This window comes from Siphateles boraxobius, unplaced genomic scaffold, assembly GCF_051911475.1.
Source record: "Siphateles boraxobius isolate OS27281-9 unplaced genomic scaffold, OSU_SipBor_1 41, whole genome shotgun sequence".
In the NCBI taxonomy this organism is placed as follows: Eukaryota; Metazoa; Chordata; class Actinopteri; order Cypriniformes; family Leuciscidae; genus Siphateles; species Siphateles boraxobius.
In genome coordinates, this window is record NW_027509042.1 from 1090504 (window position 1) to 1111538 (window position 21035).

At 38.2% G+C, this 21035-nt stretch overlaps 1 protein-coding gene across 1 annotated transcript; it reads left to right on the forward strand.

The window, feature by feature from the left end:
* The first annotated feature begins 1019 nt into the window (after positions 1-1019).
* znfx1 (zinc finger, NFX1-type containing 1) lies at positions 1020-20341 on the forward strand. Its single transcript, XM_077197673.1, has 15 exons — positions 1020-1393; positions 2634-2719; positions 3525-4930; positions 5312-5598; positions 6766-7004; positions 7155-7277; positions 7564-7712; positions 8616-8759; positions 9685-9793; positions 11319-11572; positions 13318-13457; positions 15208-15508; positions 16138-16248; positions 16367-16462; positions 16572-20341. The coding sequence occupies exons 2-15, from the start codon at positions 2653-2655 to the stop codon at positions 19023-19025; spliced, it is 5880 nt and encodes a 1959-aa protein (XP_077053788.1). The 5' UTR covers positions 1020-1393; positions 2634-2652; the 3' UTR covers positions 19026-20341.
* The last annotated feature ends 694 nt before the right edge of the window (positions 20342-21035 follow it).

Below are 21035 nucleotides of genomic sequence, written 5' to 3' on the forward strand. Positions count from 1 at the left end.
GGCCATTGAAATAAAGTGTAACTTGTTTTATTTTAGACATTTGCTGTGGGGAATGTTGGCTGCATTAATATATAAAATCAATAAAAATGCTTCTATTTACACAAGTACCTGCTGAGTGAACTAAATACTTGTGTGAAATATCATATAGCTTTTATTGATGATTATAAATCACATTCAGCTCGGCAGAAGCAAGATAAGGCTTCTGTTTTTAGGGAGATTCTCTATGAGATCAACCTTGTTCTTCTATAACTCTGCAAAAATCATCTACCCAATTATGGCACACGTCTGACCCAGTTGTAAACATTGTATTCATTTCCCCCTCATTTTTATGGGCACTTGACAAATTATGATGAAATCACACTGGGTGTAATATGACAATATGATTGTGTCTAATGTTACGCTAGTAGTCTATGTTGCTAAAGTGGAGATTGGATCTAGTTCTAGATGATTTAAAGCTGTAGGCCTATTAGTAGGAAATTAACATGAAGCTTCAGTCGGGTCAAAGTTTTCAGGTGAAGTCGGTCTGAAATGATTCACTGTTTGATGAACAAACAAGACGGTGAAAGTTGAGAGGAGTTCTCTCAATAATAAACACGACACGTCTCGCTCTACCTCCATTTGTTCAAATATTGTTTATTAGAGCTAGTCTCTCCACAGTAGATCATTTATTACAGCAGGTCGTGTTTGCATAAGTTTTGTACATTTCAAGTAGGTATTTCTTTGCTTAGTTGCTCTGCAAGCTAGTTGTGTATTATTGTTGTTGAACAGCTATTAGCAGGCCTCGCTTGTTCTTTAAGGGCTCACCTGTATTTGGCCTTCCCCTACATGCTGTTTGTGCTTTACATCTAACCCACGCTTTGCATTCAAGCCATTTTCTTCAAATAGGTTTCGGTTTTGTGAAATGAAGGTTCCCATGAGGAAACAAGCTTATAACTCATACAGATTTTTTTTTTTTTTTTTTTTGTAGAAATGCAGAAAGTTCTCTGTGATGGGTCGGGTAAGGGTTAGTGTAAGAGGACAGAATATACAGTTTGTACAGGATAAAATCATTACATCTATGGAAAGTCCCCGCAATAGTAAACCAGTTGTGTGTGCGCGCGCTTGCATAACAGTATGTCAGCGTGTTCTCGTTTATTTTGTTGATCTTTCTCTCGAAACCTCTAGCCACTCAGGTATATCCCATGTGACAACTAACCCCGGTCTCCCCTTTAGCCCCAGTCTGTATATCTCACCACGGCAACGGATTGTTGTTTTTCGTTCATGACTTTCGGTTCTGACTCAGTGAAACCGGCTGATCTGATCCGCCCATAATAACAGCGAGAAACGAAACTAGACCAGTACAAAAGACACCGACAGATGGAAGACGCACTGATACTGCAAACATCAGAACCCGGTGAGTGCTTCATATCATATTAAATAAGAATCGCTTTGTTTACACTATTATTTATATGTTATGTCTATTGTCATTAGCTGCCGTCCGCTGTTTTTATTCGTTTCAAAGAGAACAGTTTTATCCTGTTGTGTTTTTAGCCTGTTCATTTCCGGTAGCTGACTAGTACGCAGTCATTTAATTTTAAATGTATTTTTTTTTCGCGAGTAATATCATTCTACAATATAAAAAAAATAACATTTTAATAAAGCATTTGAGAAAATTATATTTATAAAAGCATGTTATTAATAGCATCTATCCATCTATCTATCTATATCTATATATATATATATATATATATATATATATATATATATATACACACACACACACACACACACACACACACACACACACACATGTAGGCTATATGTGTTATGTAGTCTGATTCTAACTTACCAAGAAATTAAACTGATAGTTCACTAGTGGAATATCAATAATTTATCAGGTTCATCAGCTGTATTTTACTAAGCTCACTAAAAGCAAGCAGATTTCAGAGTTTAGTCATGTAGTCAGGTGTGTGTGTCTTGAATGAGAGAGAAATTATGATGATGATGATTATTTTTTCTCAGATCACAATTGAAATTCTCAAAACTGCTTGTTAAACCACATTAAGAGAGATTAACTGAGGATTTTGAGCAAGTTTGTTTTCGTGGGTATTCTATTTGATGGTGCTGTTTGTACAAATTTCAAGTTTCAAGAAATGCACTTATTTGGAGACTCATGTATTTTTGCCTTGAAGACCCCACTTTCCACTTTTGATGCAAATAGACAACATTTTTATGAAGTAAGCTCTAAGGACTTGTTTAGTGAGATTTTAGCAGAAAAGGTTCCAGAATTTTTTATCATATGTTAAAGTATAACATCTTGTATAATACGAATCCTGCTGTTTGGTTTTTCCTTTTTTTTTTTTTTTTTTTTTTTTTTTTTTTTTTTCATGCAACTTATGTATTTTTGTCCAAGGATAGCCTCAAATTCTGATATGGCATGGTTTGAAAATGGTAAGGATGATTCAAGAAATGTACCAAAAAGACTGAGGAAAAGCTGTAAAATGTATGGAAGTCATTGGATTAGATCCAGGCTTTCAGACAGAGGTAAAGCATAGCAGTGAAGGTATTGGGGGGCTCTTCAGAGAAGTTATATAGCATTTTCTTATTGATTATTTCTATTTTCTGTATAATCTATTGGTATAATCGCCTTGCAGAGATATAAACAGCTGTATAATGGTCAATCCAAGAGGAGGAGGACAACAAAGAGGAAGAGGAGGCTTCAGTGGCCCTCAAAGAAGAGGTATAGATCTTTACATTCAGTCGTTTTAACTTGTCAATATACAATGCCTGGCCCAAAAAGTTGCTGTTTGGATTTACACAGGCAAATGCTTAAGAGTCTATGACTGGCTCATTATTGCAGTGATTATTTTGTTTCTAGCATGTTATATGTTTGGCAACAGTTCTTCTAACCCTAATTCATGGAGTGTGTAGTTTTTAATTTCTTAAACAACCATGTAGGAAGACACATCGTGGGCATATTCCAGGATGACAATGTCAAGATTCATCAGACTCAAACTGTGAAAGAATGGTTTAAGGGAGCATAAAGGCTTGACCAAAAATGTATGCACCTCTTGATGGAAATAACATCACAACATTTATTTCCATCAAGAGGTGCATCAATTTTTGGTCAAGGTCTTGTATTGACAATGAGTCCAGCACTCTGTGAAGTCTCCTCCAGCACATCCCAAAGACTTTCATTGAGTTTAAGGTCTGTGCCAATAATTAATGTGTGAAAATGATGATTCATGCTCCTCCCAACCATTCTTTCACAATCTGAGCCTGATGAATCTTGACATTGTCAACCTGGAATATGGCCATGATGCATCTTCCTACATGTTTGTTTAAGAAATGAAAAGCTACACACTCCATTAATTAGGGTTAGAAGAACTGTTGCCAAACATATAACATGCTAGAAACATAATAATTACTGCAATAATGATTCAATCATTGACTCTTAAGCGTTTGCCTATTTAATTCCAAACTGCGACTTTTTTGGGGTCATTGTACATCCTCATTATTTATACACCACGATTTTATTTTAACAGATGGTTCTGTGCCTGGTCAAAGACAAGCAAGTAGGTCTCCCAATCGAACCCGAGGAAGAGGAGGTGGCCGAGGCGAGGGAGGAGGAAGAGGAAGAGGAGAAGGAAGAGGTCGAGGTGACAGGAGTCAAAGATGTCCGGATGAAAATGCGCAAGGCTCAAGAGGAGGTAGAGGAGGAGATGGAAGAGGTAGAGGACCGTGGAGAGGAGAAAACAAACCACATCTCCACCGCCCTGTGATAAGGGGACGCCCAACAAATTCATCTTTACCTTTAAGAGCATTTGGGAGACCTGTTTCTGGGTACACTCATCAAACTCTTCTCAATTATCCTTTTCCGGCTCCTGTGAACCACCCTGAAGACACCCGCCACCAACGAGCCAGTAGAAGCATGACTGACTTAAGAGCCAGTCCACAAGGTGAAGAACCTCAAAGAGGAAGAGAAGAAGCTATGAGAGGTAGAGGTGGTTTTGGGAGAGGGAGAGGAAGAGGGAGAGACGGCACACCTGATGTACGCAAACTAGGGTATAAAATGCTCGCAGGTCTACTGGAGAAAGAAGCGTCCGAGGTGGCCATCACCCTTTCATCTAGCAGTGGGCTTAAGAATCTGCTTGAGGAAGATCCAATGAGAAGCGACTTGGTGCAGCTGATCTGTCAGGTTCTCTACAAGGCCTTCCAGGCTCGAATCGACCGCAAGAACGTCCTGCATTTGGCTCGCGTCTTCAAGGACTCGACGTTTTTCTGTAAAATCTTGCCCTATCATGTGACTGGAATGATGTCAGAGTACATGGAAGCTCGAAGGGATCAGTACCCGCAACATGTGAGTAACATCATCAGCCTTCTCTCTGATGTTCTCAACATGTTTCCACACAGCTCTGTCCAATCTGTGTCAATGCTAGTGGCTCTTTTGAAACCAACCATCAACCAGTTGCGTGCCTCTGGTGTGGGTATTCTCGACAGTACTGATGAGGATTTGGAGAGGGTGCAGGGTGTGGTGGACCATCTCCAAGAGAAATCAAGGGCAGGCACTTTGCGGACAGATAACTACTCTTTCCTAGCAGCTGATGAAGATGCTCCACCTGGGGAGGAAGACTTCAGGACGATGAGCATCTATCCGACCTTTGATGAGTTCCACTTAGACCAGAGGCCTTTCCTGAGACCCAACATAATGTCTCAAAGCTTCCCTAATGCTCGCATCTATCTGGATACACACTTCCGACTTCTGCGTGAAGATTTCGTGAGGCCACTGCGAGAGGGCGTCAAGGAGATCCTGAATAATACTGATGGGGTACCAATAAAAAAGAGGCGTTTTGATGACATCAGAATCTACACTGACACCCGATTGATGTTACCACTCTGCACATCAACGGGAATCGCCTACAAAGTGCAGTTTGACCCACAGCCTCTTAAGGTAATGACGAGCTTCTTTTCTATTGTATTCTTTTCAAACAAGTATTCATTACTTCAATGAGCTCATTATTTCTGTCTTAAATTATTACATTGTTTAAATTAAGGAATTTTTTGCTAACTGATTTTTTATATGTACATTTCTGAAATGCATAACTTAGACAGTTACCTCTGATAACAGATCACTCTTAAATTGTAATGTGGACTCATGCATTTTCTGTAAAGCTGCTTTGAAACGATGTGTATTGTGAAAAGCGCTAAACATCTGAGTTAAGTTTAATTGAATATTGTCCGAGAGAACTTAATGTCCTCTGTAATCCCAATCACGTTCTCTCACCATTGTTCCTTCTAACAGTTTGTTATTGCATTGCAACTTCTCTTACAGTTCGTCCGGTGGGAAAATTCCAAACGTCTTATTTACGGATCCCTTGTGTGTCTCTCCATGGACAACTTCGAAACTTTCCTGTTTGCCACAGTGGCCGATCGGGACCCAAAGTTTCTAAAGCACGGACAGGTGAATCTCTCTTTTTCTTCTGAAAGCAGGGCCAGAATGGCCACGGTTCAGCCCTCAGACTCCTTCCTGATGATCGAGACCACGGCTTACTTTGAGGCCTACCGATACGTCCTAGAAGGTCTCCAGGAGGAAGACGAAAATGATGTTCCCTTTCAAAGGTACGCAGGTTTGAAGTGTACGTCTTGTTTACTTGTGCAAAACTCTGTGGGTGGTTGCTATTTGGTTTGTAAGGTGTTCTGAATGGTTTTTAGAGTGTTGTTTTGTGGTTTCTAGGGTGTTCTGGATTTTAGACACAATTTTGCCTGCTTTTGCTTTATTTTTGCACAACAAAAATAATTCCAATAAAGCCACTGGACTGTTTTACATCTCTGAGGAACACACAGCGATGTTTCGTTACTGAATGATTGAACCGTTTGAATGAATGATTCAATGACTCACTCATTAAGACCGTCAAATGTTTTGTTCCTGAATGAATCAGCCGTTTAATAAATCGGTTCAATCTCAATGACTCACTCATTAAAAGTGACTTTCTGCCACCTACTTGTTGGTTTTAATTTCACAATTTAAACATCTTTTCAAATTTTAAATCATTGAAAAATATCAATATTCAACATTTTATGTTTAAAACATCAAAACATTATTTATGCATTTGTAACTGCAGGCTAAATGCATTCATGTTCCTCTGAGATGCATTAAACAGTCTGTATAAATGCATCTAAATGCCACTTCAGATACAGCTTCTGTGTTTCCTCTGCATTGCAAAGATGAATTTCGTTGATACTGATGTAATTTGGTTGATAACAGCCCTAGTGTGTCTTATTATTACAATTGAATTTGATTAAATGTAAGAATTTGACACAAAAGATGATGCATACCTTTTTCTCAACCTAATTAAAGGTATGCATCATCTTTTGTGTCTTATTATTACAACTGAATTTGATTAAATGTAAGAATTTGACACAAGATGATGTAGGTTTAGAAAAAGGTAAAAATGCCCATAAACTTATTGGAGAAGATTATTTCTGTCACTGCTGCGTACTGACCACCACACAGAATATGAAGAATATCAAACATTTTAGAAGTCAGCTGTAAACGACAGTCCTAAACCTGCCAAGGTACCAGCACAACAAACACTCTCAGTAAAATATTGTCAAATTATTGTTATCGATGATATCCCAGAAAATATTGAGATAATCCTTTTTTTTTTTTGTCAATATTGCACACCCCTAGAGCCAAGTCATATTATTATAGGTTCCAGGTCTGAACAAAAGTAAACACTACACATTTTAATTTCCCCGTATGTAATGTAAACGTGTGTTTTTTAGGTATATCGTGGAGTGCAACACAGATGTAGATCCTCCAGCTTATCTTCGGGTGGAGGGAAGGTCTTACGATCTTTCGTGCATTAAGGCAGAAGGACAGGAGAAGATCCCACCCTTCAACCCCCTGACCCAACACGCCTGGCCGGATGAGGAAACAATGGGTCTCGATGAAAGCCAACTTCAAGCACTAAAACTGGCCTTGACCAATGAACTGGCCATCATACAGGGACCACCAGGCACAGGTGACAGTTTTAACCAATGTTGGTATACGGTCTGATTTCTCTTGAGGTCAAGTTGCATATGCACAAAAACATTATAGATGCAACCTATTTCTGCGCTACACAGATATCTGTTAATGGTTTTGAAGATCCTGTTTGTTTTCTTCTTGGCAGGGAAGACACATGTTGGACTAAAGATCGCTCAGGCTTTGCTTGAGAATCATAAGGCCTGGTCAGTGGGTTGCCCTATGTTGGTGGTCTGCTATACCAATCATGCTCTTGACCAGTTTCTAGAAGGTAACATTTTATTTATATGGTATTTATAAGAGCGTGTGGCTGATTTTTTACTTGCAAAACTTGTTTAGAAATCTCTCTGTTGTTTCTTTGAAACAACTATTAGATTAAATGGAAAGTTCTTTCTCATGATGTCATGTGTCTCAGAAGTGATTTTTTGTTTTAAGGATTTAAACTTTAATGTCTACTCCAGTCCAGGGAGTTCAAACTAACACAGTAAAAGTGTGAATTGTAAAACTCTACAGCTTCACGTATGAAATGATGAGATATTTCACAACTTGTGTCCCAGGCATCCATGGCTTCTTAAAGAAGGGCATTGTAAGAGTTGGAGGACGAAGTAACAGTGAAACTCTCAAGAGTTTCGGTCTGAGGGAGCTGACCAGGGCTCCTAACTTCCGGAAAAGTTTGCCACAGCACCTGAGGAAAGCCCATCATGAGGTGAGCCCACTATCATGGACATAACTCCTATTTCATTGGGACATTTCTGTGTTTTAATATTATTTTATTGTATTTTACTGGTTTCTTATTTCTTAGGACTGTCAGTATAATAACAATATTTGCTTTATTTTATTATAGTAGTCTATTATTTCTTAGGACTGTCATTAGAATAAAAATATATATATTTTTATTAATTTATTTTATTATACTAGTCTATTATTTCTTAGGACTGTAAGTAGACTAAAAACAGTTTGTTTTATTTTATTATATCATTGTATTATACTAGTCTATTGTTTCTGTCAGTAGAATACAAATATTTTATTTTTTAGTATACTAGTCTATTTCTTAGGACTGTCAGTAGAATAAACATATTTTATTTTAATTTATTTTATTATAGTAGTCTATTATTTCTTAGGACTGTCAGTAGATTAAAAATATTTATTTTATTTTATTATACTAGTCTATTATTTCTTAGGACTGCCAGTAGAATATAAATAATTTGATTATTTTATTATATTATATTATACTAGTCTATTATTTCTTAGGACTGCCAGTAGAATATAAATAATTTGATTATTTTATTATATTATATTATACAAGTCTATTATTTCTTAGGACTTTCAGTCAAATAAAAATAGTTGGTTTATTTTATTTGATCATTTTATTATTTCTTAGGAAAATATGTAAAAATTATTTCTCATTAATAATCTAATTAATGGCATGTTTAATTTGATAATTAAATTAAATGTGTGGCCGTGCTGTCATGCATGTGCATAACTTGTATTATAATATGCAGATTTGTTAGGGTGTTTTTATTTGTTACATATTCCTAAAGTTACAATGATGTGCCATTGTGTCTCATAATATATGAATGATATTTGTAATGATTTCTGCTGTGCTCAGATCTACACACAGATGGAGGAGGCAGAGGAGGTCTTAAAGAGACAGACCGCACAGCTCGAGTGCAGTTTGCGTGGCGTTCTCAGAGAAGACTTTCTGGAAAGATACATCTCTTCTGAGCACTGGGACAGTCTGTGTCTACAGCCAGTGAGTCTATCTGACACACACACACACACACACACACACACGCTCAGCTGCCAAACATGCCATCCATAAATACTTTATACAGACTATGAAGCAATTTTGGACCCTGCTTAACCCTATACTGTGTCATATTTATAGCAAATTTCTAAGGCTCCTAAATGATCAAAACCTGTTGCACACAATCTACTACAGTCATCCTGTCGTCTGATTGATCATTCATGCTTTTTGTAGCCAGTAAAAATCTTTTTAGTATAATTGTACAAACATCCTTCAGCTCATGCTGTGAAATCTTCACAGATTTTAATAAAGTAAACGTAAGATTCACTTTTAAATTGTTAGTGATATTTCAAGATGAACACTTACCGGACTGAAGCAACATGATTTAAATGATTATCCATACATCATTTATTTAAAAAATCAAGAGTGTCAAATATGATCATCAGGTTTTTGAGGAAAGTTTATTTTTTCGTCTCTTATCGTTGTATTGCATTGCATTATATGTTTTAAAACTACAGAGCTTTGATCATAAACAGCATTTAAATATCATCTTACTATGACATATTATTGGCAGATATAGAGTGCCGACCGACTTTATATCCTTTTATGTAAGTAGTCTGCTATACTGTTAGAAATATCTATTAGAATTCCATTTTTAATTTAATAAATATCTGTATTTGCATTGCATATTTTGCTCAGTTTGGACCTCTGAATAAAATGTATATAAAAAATGCAATGTTTTGTCTATATATATATATATATATACAGTTCAATAAACTGTTCCATTTCAAAATATCAGATTTTTTTTACTATTATTTCATATGTTAGGCTTTACAGGTTTAAACATCAAGCCATGGATCATGTGACTTGGAATAGGTACATAGGTTTTTACTCACAGCTATTTTCAAAACTTCCTTTCTTCTTGTGTTAGGTGTATGATGGATTTGAGAGCGTGGGGAAGAAGCCTTCAATGATAGCAGAGTGGCTCGGCATCGGGTCCAATATTTTTTTGCAGGGGCCACAACTAACATTTGGAGCAGGTGAGACTAACAGACCGAACACAATGTCGACAACAATTTATCTTTTTATGTTCTGTATGAGGTCAAATAAATCCTAGATTGTGCTTCCCTTGAAGAAAAACCTTCCACGTCATCATTAAAGGTCTTTCACCACATGCTCATTAAAGAAAGGAATGGCTTTTCACTGGCGTTTCCTTTATTCTTCAGTGTACAATGATTTCCCTTCACCACTGAGATGCAGTATTTCTTATTATTTGGCACTTAATGAAATAACTGGCAAACTACTTATAAGACAAAAGTGTTCAACATGTATTGGTATGAATACAGTGCTAGTAAATAGACAGTTTGTGCAGCTCATCTGCTGGTTTAGGGCCCTGTGAAAATACCTGCAAATGTGCCTCTGAACGCTTGTGATCAGATTTCACAGATGAGAGGGTCTCGGATTTCATGACTAAGCACATCTACATCTTTTTATTTCTGCATGCTGATAAAGCACAAAATATTGGGGATCACACATAAGAGATTTGTTGTGGTCAATGAATGCATCCAGAGTGTGTTTGAGCTTGGTTAACTAGTTGTAATGTTTTAAGGCTAAAACTTTACAATAAGGTTAATTAGTTAACTACATTAGTTAGCATGAACTAATAATGAACTGCACTTATACAGCATTTATCAATCTTTGTTAATGTTCATTTAAATTTTTACCAATACTGTATTAAAATCTTGTTAACATTAGTTAATGCACTGTGAACTAACATAAACAAACAATGAACAGCTATATTTGTATTATCTAACATTAACAAAAACGAATAAATACTGTAACAAATGTATTGCTCATGGTTAGTTCATGTCAGTTAAAACATTAGTTAATGTTAACTAATGAACCTTATTCTAAAGGGTTACCATTTTAAGCAACTTCCCTAAATGTATTACTCATTTATTACAGAAACATCCTATTCCAGTTGTTTCCGCGGGGCATTAAAAATCATTAAAATTCATTAAATCAATTTTGCGCAAATTAAGGCTTATAAGTTAAAATAAATTTTAATCCTACAGGCATTACAAATTTTGATAGTTTTTAAGAACATTTTATATGATCAATTTATTTGAATATAGCCTTAATAATTAATATAATAATTGTTAATATTAATTATAATTGTACGTTAGTGTGATAAACATGCGGAACCAGTTTGATAATTGCAATTTTGGTATAGTTTCATCATTGCATCATCATCAAACTAAATGGTTGCAATTCAGAAATTGGGACATGACTATTAAAAAAAAAAAAATATATATATATATAATATCCGTGGTTAGTTATGGGTCATGTGTGGCATTAAATGTTTTAAAAATTTCATTAAAAAAGGCATTAAAAAGCATTAAATTTTATTTGAAGATCCCTGCAGAAACCCTATATTCTATCTGTATAGTAACCATGGTAAATGTCACATAGGAAATAGAACTTTTCAAATCTGAAGATAGGAAGTTTTTTGTAATACAACTCCAAATTCTGCATTACAAACCTCTCTCTCTCTCTCTTCCTCAGAGGCGGCAGATGAAGACGAGGCACAACTGGAGGATGAGGAACTGATAGATATAGAAGAAGAGGCAGAACTGATCCAGGCAGACAGGATATTGTTGGATGCAGATCATCGGGATAAAGACCGCCAGAAACAGAAACAGGATGAGAAAGGCATCGCTGCCATGGCTGAGTTGATGTTGTCTTTGAACCTGAATGATACTGAACCTCAACCAGTCCAGAGTCACAATCAGAGCCAGGCTCAGACTGAGGAATGGCAGGTACGAATATTCATGCATTATTGGTAACACTTTCAAGGAGCCGTATGTAAGATTGTGGCCGAAACTGGTACTGCAATCACTTTCAAATTACTGTAGAGTGGTGTATCCCATCCCATCCCCTCCCCTCCTTCCCAACTCGAGGTTGCCAGATAGGCTGCGGGATCCAGCAGGAGCGTAGGCTGCTACAAGAAGCTTTTTCTGTTAATTATGTTTATGCTTCAAATGAGAGATGTTTTGCAAAGTAATTATATATCGCAAAAATTTACTAATGGCGATTAGCCAAATATAATCGTAAAGATGTACGCTCGTATGTGACAGTACATTGTTAGAACAGTAGCTGTTAGTCTAACTTGTAACGGTAGGTATCTGTCATTATCGTAAGTACAAGCACAGGCCTCTGTCACTGTGTGTAACCGATATCAAAGATACAGCTATTCATTTAGCTGACGCTATAAGTGAAAGCGACCAGCTGTATTTTTTAACTTACCCTGCAGTACACGTCCATAACGCTAAAATATGTGATGTGAAAGATTACATGTCATTCTATTTTTTTTTGGCTGTAGAACTTGCATGATAAACAATAATGGGCGTGCTAATGTTGTTTTTCTCAGCGTCTCAGCATAATGACTGATAATGCATTGCTTATGTTAGCAATGACGACTCGCCGTTTTTATTACCCAAACAATTCCTTACCTTTTCAATTCGATGACCCACCTCCTCCATATGAGCTAATGTAACGTTACTTTGCACGAACATGCATAACTTTGTTCGACTGTCATGAATATTTGAAATGTCCAATTACATCAAGTACAAGTTAGCCAAACATAGATGAATCTTAGTTACCTATCCAGAAATTCTTCTCCGTTTTCAGCCGTCTCCATCTTTCAAAGGCATCTCTATACAGATCCTTGTTTTATTTCGGACTTTGTCGCGAAGTGTTTCGGATTCATAACGTGTTTTTTTTTGTTTCGCAACGTTAGACATTTTTTTATCCGATTCCGACACGTTTGTAGCTGCAGCTGTAATAACTAGCAGAGCTGGCAACCCGGATGCCGCAACACTACTGACTTCGTGATTGGAAGATAGGTGGAGGGTGGCGCATCAGACCAAAACACAACATGACAACATCAACATCAGTTGAGGGCTGCAACTTCACTTTTTAAAGGACAATATCCTGGCCGGACTACTGTTGTCAGTGATATAAGTATTTGAAATGAACATGATTTCTTAATGTCTAGTAACATATCAGGGACATTTTATGATTAATTGAAATAAATCTCCTTTAACATTAGTTAACACGACCTAAGAATGAACAATACTTCTTCAGCATTTATCAATCTTAGTAAATATCAATTTCAACATTTACTAATACGTTATTAAAATCAAAGGTTGTATTTGTTAACATTAGTTAATGCTGTGAACTAACATGAACAGCTGTATTTTTTATTTTTATTAAATAACATTAACAAAGATTAATAAATACTGTAACAAATGTATTGATCAATGTTAGTTAACACATTAACTAATGTTAACTAATGAACCTTATTGTAAAGTGTTACTTCATTATTTAGTAATTTATATCATATCATATTAAATATTATTTTTTATTTAATAATTTAAGCCATGCCTGTGTGCATTCAACATTTTCTACAAATACTTATTGTAAATGTATTGTACTATTCACCATGTGTGTGTGTATGTATTTTGATGACGTCAGTGCTACTGTTCTGTTCATGTGTGTTCAGGTGCAGGCCCACCAGAAGAAAAAAATGAAGCAAATGGTTCGAAAAGAGCTGAGGAAGACTTCAGCCATGAGTGAGATACAAGAAAAGCATATCAGAGATGTGTGGAGCCTGAATCCGAAAGACAAATGGAGACTGTATCGGTAAGACACACACACTCCCTCCACGAGATGGCAGCATCTTCCCACGAATCAGTGAAGGGAAGTTCAGATCATTTTACTGAATCAGATCTTTGAGTCTCCTTTAGTGAAATTAAATCTTTTTCCAAGTAATTTTGTTCATTTCAGCAAAACATAATTAAAATGTTAAATGTTAATAACCAAATTCCCCAACACATCAACTTATGCAAACGTTGATCACATTTAGAATAAGAAAAATCAGTAACACTTTATTTTACAGTGTTCTTGTTACCTATGTTACATGTAATTACTATAGTAATAACAGTAAATGATGCATAATTACATGCAACTATCCCTTAACCAAATCATTATCCTACCCTAACCCTATAGTAAGTACATGTAGTTGCGTAATGTTACTCAGTACTTAATTATATAATTACACTGTAACAATGACACCTTAAAATAAAGTGTAACCGAAAAATCTATAATGCAGGCCAAGGCCAAATTATGAGAAAACAAAATGATTAATTATTTGCTTATCTGGGTCTTCAGGCTATGCACTCTGTTAGTTTTTCTCTCTTCACCTCCTGATCCGAGTTCTTCTTTTGTCAATGCACATAGACTGAAGCTATGCAGTCTGAAAGAGAAATGATTAGTTCACCTCCCGAGTCTTCGAGTCCGAGTTGCTCGTTCATCACGAGTTATGGAAAAGAGCCATCATGACAGAAATGACCAACTCAGATCCGAAGACTCATGAGTTGAATCAATCATTTCTGTTTCCGGTACAGACTGCATTGCTTTAAGGCAGGCTCTATTTCTGCAGATATTTGTCTATATTCATCATTGAACAAGGGAAACCGACACTGTAGGCTGCAGATACACACTGTAAACAAAGCAGCACTTGCTTACCGGTTTGAATATCAATCATGCTGATCACTTTCTTTATTCCACTCGGCTCATTTTATTATTAAAATATTCACCCAGGAACACTCAGGTATGACGTAAAATTAGAACAGCCTTCTGTCTGTACCGTCTTGACTTCTTTGCAAGCTGTTTTGCTATTCTCGTGCACTGACTCATTCACTAAACCGAACAGCCAATCAGAGTTCTCTCTCTCACCGACGGCCCGAAACCGATTCTATGTTGAATCGGCCACAAAAAGATCTGACGCTCAAAAACGGCCTGACATTGTTTGTCAGCTTGGTGTGTCCCTGGGTTTAGCCTATAGGGGCTGTCACAAGATGAACGAATTGACTAATGATCTCTGTTTCCTGTACAGAACCTATAGGATGGTCAACACAAAATTAACAAACTCTTTGAGGCAACTCGTTGTCCCCAAGCCATATTTAAGATTCGTTCAAAATTAACGATCCATCACTACCACAAATTTGTTTAAGGTGCACCAGTGAACTAACATCTTAATCTAAGATTCAAATGCCCGGTCTCACAGACAGGGCTTAGATTAAGCCAGGATTAGGTTTTAGTGTCAATTAGGGCATTTAAGTAGTTTATGTCAGTGCCATTGTTTTGCCTCAGGATGCACACCAGTATTGTTTCTTTCTACATTTACAAAAGCTATTTAAATGTCCTTATTGAACTAATGCCTAATGCTTAATCTATGCCCTGTCTGTGAAACCGGGCCTATGTCGATCAAGTTGTTAAAACAGCTCAAACATGCATTTTAGTCAGGGACTAGCTTAAGCATTGTCTGTGAAACAAGGGGAAAATGGAAAATAATAACTTCATGGTATAACAACTTTGTTTCTTCCTTCAGTCTTTGGGTTTCGCGCTATCGGACTCATCTTCGCACTAAAACCCTGGCCGCTGAGCAGGACTATCAGGATGCAGCGGAGCGGCTGAATGAAATCCGCCGTCGTGAGGATCTGTGTGTGTTGCAGCAGGCTCTGGTCGTCGGTATGACCACAACAGGAGCTGCTAAATACAGACAGGCTCTTCAGGAGCTGCGGCCCAGACTGGTGATCGTGGAGGAGGCGGCGGAGGTGTTGGAGGCGCACACCATCACCACCCTCAGCAAATCCTGTCAGCACCTCATACTCATCGGAGATCACCAGCAGGTACTAGACACGACTTGATAAATGCCGAGACTATCAAAATTCAGTAAATATTCTGGGCCAAATAAGTATGTAATTTCCAGCAGAATATAAATGCAATAATTGAATGATTATCAGGAATCTCTTTACCCAAAAAATATTTTGACGCACTCCCTAGAGAACCTCATAAAGAAATGTTGGTAACACGTTACAATAAGGTCACATTTGTTAACATTAGTTAATATATTAACTAATATCAACTAACAATGAGCAATACATTTATTTTTATACAAAACCTTATTGTAAAGTGTTGCCGAAATTTTAATGTCAAATTATATTAATCTAAACAGTTAGACCTGGTTTCACACACACAGGTCTTAGATTAAGCCAGTTCTATTATGGCACTTAAGTAGCTTTTATAAACATGCCAAAGAAGAAAAAAAAACATTACTGGTGTGCATTTAGAGACAAAACAAAGGCACTGATATATTTTAGGATATGTCAGTGGAAGTTGCTTTCAGTTAAAAGAGCTCAAACATGCATTCTAGTTTGGGACTAGCTTAAACCTTGTTTTTGAAACCCGGGGTATATGTAAACAATAAATACTTCTGTAGTAAGAAACCATAATGCTTATTATTTCTGTATTTGAACAGCTGAGGCCTAGCGCAACAGTGTACGATCTTGCCAAGAATTTCAATTTGGAAGTGTCGATGTTTGAAAGGCTTGTCAAAGTGAACTTCCCGTTTGTGCGCCTCAACTACCAGGTTAGTTACTGTACCATCACATCAGCCACTGGGTTACATATTCACAGATATTACAATTCCTCTAGTGAATCATGTGCTAAAACAAAAATCCTGTTTTTTATATATTTTTTGTTTCTAGCATCGCATGAGGCCAAGCATCGCTCGACTATTGACTCCTCATATCTATGAAACTCTGGAAAATCACCCCTCTGTGCTGGAGTATGACAATGTCAAGGTAAGGGATTTAAGTGAACATAATCACACAACCTTAGACATTTATACTTATCACAGTTATTTGGCTATTACTAAAATGAATCTACTTGACACCTGTATCTTATCTATAGGGGCTTCTGACAAATCTCTTTTTTGTGGATCATTCTCAACGTGAGGAAGAGATTAAGGACGGACGGAGCCACCAGAATCCTCACGAAGCTCATTTTGTTGTTGAGCTTTGCCGGTACTTGCTTAACCAGGAATACAAGCCTTCCCAGATTACCATTCTCACAACCTACACCGGACAACTTCACTGTCTGCGTAAGCTCATGCCCTCTCCAAATTTCGCTGGCGTCAAAGTCCATGTCGTTGACAAATACCAAGGGGAGGAGAATGACATCATCATATTGTCTCTGGTGCGCAGCAACCGTCAGGGGAGGGTCGGCTTCCTGAACATATCAAACCGAGTCTGTGTTGCTCTCTCTCGTGCTAAAATGGGTCTTTATTGTATTGGGGATATGGACATGCTTAGCTCGGTTAAACTGTGGAGCAACATCCTTCAAACTCTGAGAGAGAAGGATCAAGTGGGCGCTGCTTTGACGTTGAGCTGTCAGAACCATCCGGATAAACGGATCCAGGCGTCCTGCGGGAATGACTTCAAAGGTGCCCCTGAGGGTGGTTGCGATCAGCCCTGCGAGTACCGCCTGGAATGTGGCCACGTTTGCACCCGTATGTGCCACCCATACGATGCTGAGCACAAGAAATACCAGTGCATGAAAGAGTGTCCAAAGGTGATGTGTGAACTGGGCCACAAATGCTTGAAACGCTGTTACCAAGTGTGTGGTAAATGCCGGGTCCTTGTAGACAAAATAATACCATCATGCCAGCACAACCAGCAGGTGCCCTGCCACCAAGATCCCGAAACATTTGTGTGTCAAGAGCATTGCCAAAAGACCCTACCATGCGGCCATCCATGCAAGGCGACTTGTGGAGATTCCTGCACCTCTCAGTGCATGGCAAGAGTTCAGATGCAGCTAAAATGTGGACACGTCCAAGAAGAACCATGCTATATTTCAAGGGACCTCAAAAAGGAGCCAAACTGCAGAACGAAATGTGGCACCACCTTGAAATGTGGCCACACTTGCCCAGGATCTTGCCATGTATGCTATCAAGGTCGCCTGCATAAAGGATGCACCCACAAATGCCAAGAAACCCTTGTGTGTTCTCATCCATGTCGGGAACCCTGTGTCAGAGATTGTCCATCATGTTCCTCACTTTGCGAGAACCGTTGCGTCCACAGCATCTGTAAAAAGACTTGTGGACAGCCTTGCGCCCGCTGTATCGAACCCTGCGAATGGCAGTGCCCTCACTACAGCTGTACCAAGCTTTGTCACGAACCATGCGACCGGCCACCTTGTTTAGTTCCCTGTAAGAAAGAATTACCCTGCGGACATCGTTGCATAGGCCTTTGCGGAGACCCTTGTCCCAATAAGTGTCGCGTTTGCCACAAGGAAGAGGTCACGGAGATCTTCTTCGGCAATGAAGACGAACCGGATGCTTGTTTTATTCAGCTAGAAGATTGCAAGCACTTGTTTGAGACCAAAGGAATGGATCAATACATGAGTCTCGATGAAGACCAAGGTTCTGGATTGGATCAAAGGGCAATTAAACTCAAGGACTGTCCAAGGTGTCGCACTCCCATCCGTAGAAACCTTCGGTATGGCACTCACATCAACCGCAGCCTGGCAGCCATTGAGATGGTCAAGGAGAAGATCAATGGTGTGCCTGATATTATCAAGCAACAGCAGGGAGTCCTAAGTTTGCAACTGTTTGAGCAATACAACTTGATAAATCATCTTCCCAAAGAGTTTGCCTCCCTTAATGAGAAGCTTAACACAAAGGACCTTTCACTCCAACAACTTTGGCATCTCGAGAACTTGATGAGCTTCCTCGAGAGCATTGGGAAACTGAAAGAAATGCAGACAGAATATATGACACCAGTAGACAATATTAAGTTCTCCCGCAAAGTCGAAGAAGCTTTGAAATTCCTCTTGGATCGATGTCAGAGGTTTTCAGACCAGCAGGTTGCAGATCTCGAACGTGAATTGAAGAGACTCTCCTACCTGGCTGAGCTCAACGTGCGCTGCAAGAAATCTCAATATAAACTTTTAAACGCCGTTCTTGCCTCCGAGGTCCAACAGTTAAGAGAGATCCTGGAGGACACCTTGCCTTTCTCTGAGGGTCTAGAACATACAGTCAAGAAAATGTTCACAGAGCTGGATACTAAGCTTCCGGTCAGTGGCCTGGGGATCACTGACGAGGAGAGGGTGATGATACTCAAAGCCATCGGTTTGAATAAAGGGCATTGGTACAAATGTCCCAACGGACACGTGTATGCAATTGGTGAATGTGGGGGTGCTATGGTAGAAAGCAAATGTCCAGAATGCAACGCTGCCATTGGAGGTACTAATCACAATCTCCTTCAGGGAAACGCTGTGGCGTCTGAGATGGATGGTGCACAACATGCTGCCTGGTCAGATGCTGCCAACATGGCAAACTATAACCTGATAAACTTTGAAGATTAAAATTTTAAGTCCCTTTCACATAGAGATTCTGGAAAATATACAGATTATGTGTCCCGGGATTGTTTGATTTGATTTTGGTTCATTCATATTGCCAGTGATTTTTTTGGAATCTGGATGTGCCGTGTTTGCAGACGTTTTTCATCCTTCCTTTGTTCCTTAACGAACACAAAGTTTCTTCTTATTTAATTTGAAACGTGAACATTGATGTGCATTTAAAACCCCCTGTCAAAGAGTCGCAAGATAACTACGTCATTGCGACGACACACCCCTTACGCCATTGGTCCTGCCTTTTATCAACACAGGGTCATTCGTGGACTGATCCTAGCAATGCTACTTGGTCCCCATTCCGGAATCAATCCTGGGATGTGTTTGCGTTCAAACTCACGGCACTTTAGCAATTCTATGGCAATTTTCTGGGATCAACGCTCTGTGGAAAAGGGGCTATCGTTGTCTTCTGTGTGCAGAAAGGTGTTGGGTTTTAATCCAGTAACACAAATTATGAAATGCGTTTTTTAACCAGGTAAGCAGGTTGCACCTTTTTTCAGAGCAAGTTGTAATTGAACAGTTATAAAGAGAGTTTATCTTTACTTTTTATCATGCTTGCCACTGACTTGAGAATGATTGACGGGTGCATTATTTCCTTACATTGATTTTGTACCTATGATGAATTATGTTTTTTTTTCCCTGTGGTAGGTTTATTCGTTGTTGTTCTACTACTTAACATGCAACTAGTCAATCTCTTGATGAAATGCTCCTTCCACTTGGTTTTGATCCTCATATAGTCATAGGGTCCAGCTGCACAAACATAGCCATTATGTTAAGACTGTCTGAAGAACTAGCTTGAATTAGGCCAATCTACCTTTTTATGTAACTGACTATTAAAGCTGATCCGTCTTAAAAAAAAAAAAAAAAAAAGAGTAACTTGTAAGCCTAGACTAAGCAGTTTATACAACCGCCCACTGGTTAGAAAAATTCTGTCTGAACATTTCAATGCATTCGCTTTTTATTTTATTTTATTTTTTACAGTGATTAAAAAACATTCATGTTTTTCGTTAGTTTGCTTTAAGTGCAATATATTCATGCTCCTAATAAAGGAGGTCAGTGCATAGTCTAATAAAGCAGATAGTTGTGGTTCTAGATGCTGATTGGTCAATATGGTGTTCTAGGCTATGACTTTAAACCCTGGATCCAGATGTGCAAACATATGCAAACATAAACAAAGCTAACCAATGAAATTACCTGTAGCTTGCATGCATGCTCACAGAAGAATAGCACTTATTAATAAATATGCTTAATAAAATCATGTTTTAATGAAATGTGTGTATTTTTTATTAAATACTAACCATTCCATAAAAGCAATAAGGCACTTGAGGCCATCTTTTATTGTGACACACCAAAATTCTCATGCTTTATTGCATGATTTAGTTTCAAGTATGTACTATTTTGTCCTTAGCTTAATTTCACTAGGTGGCAGCAGTGTACTGGTCAACAACTCTCCCAGCTTGTGTTGGGACAATGTTAGTATGCATTTGTGCTCTCCATAATGCAAGCTGTGGTTTCTCTCATGTACGGTCAGACTTTGACCTACATCAAGAAACACACTGATCTCTGCCAACTTCAGCAAGTTTATCCACCACTGATATCTGGCTAATAATAAAACATTACCCGAGCTCTCAGCCTAATTTACCAGCAGTCACGTGAGATGAGAGGCTAGTCTCGAGCTGCTGGGTCGACTTCCCGGCAGCTTACATCAGTTTATTATGTGATGAATGTTACCTTGTCATAACGTAAACCCGAATGCAAAGTCGGCACTTTCTGCACAGGAAATAAGGGAAGGGTAGGGTGGAGAAGCGACAACAACAGCGAAATCTGTTGTGTCAGGATGCAAAGGAAAAGCAAGCACAAGTTTAAGCATATTTTTGAGGGACAGTATTTATAGGGCCACAAAAAAAAAGCCAGTGAAGCAAAATGACACAATTTCTTCAGTCATTTTCTTTTGCGTTAGTTTAA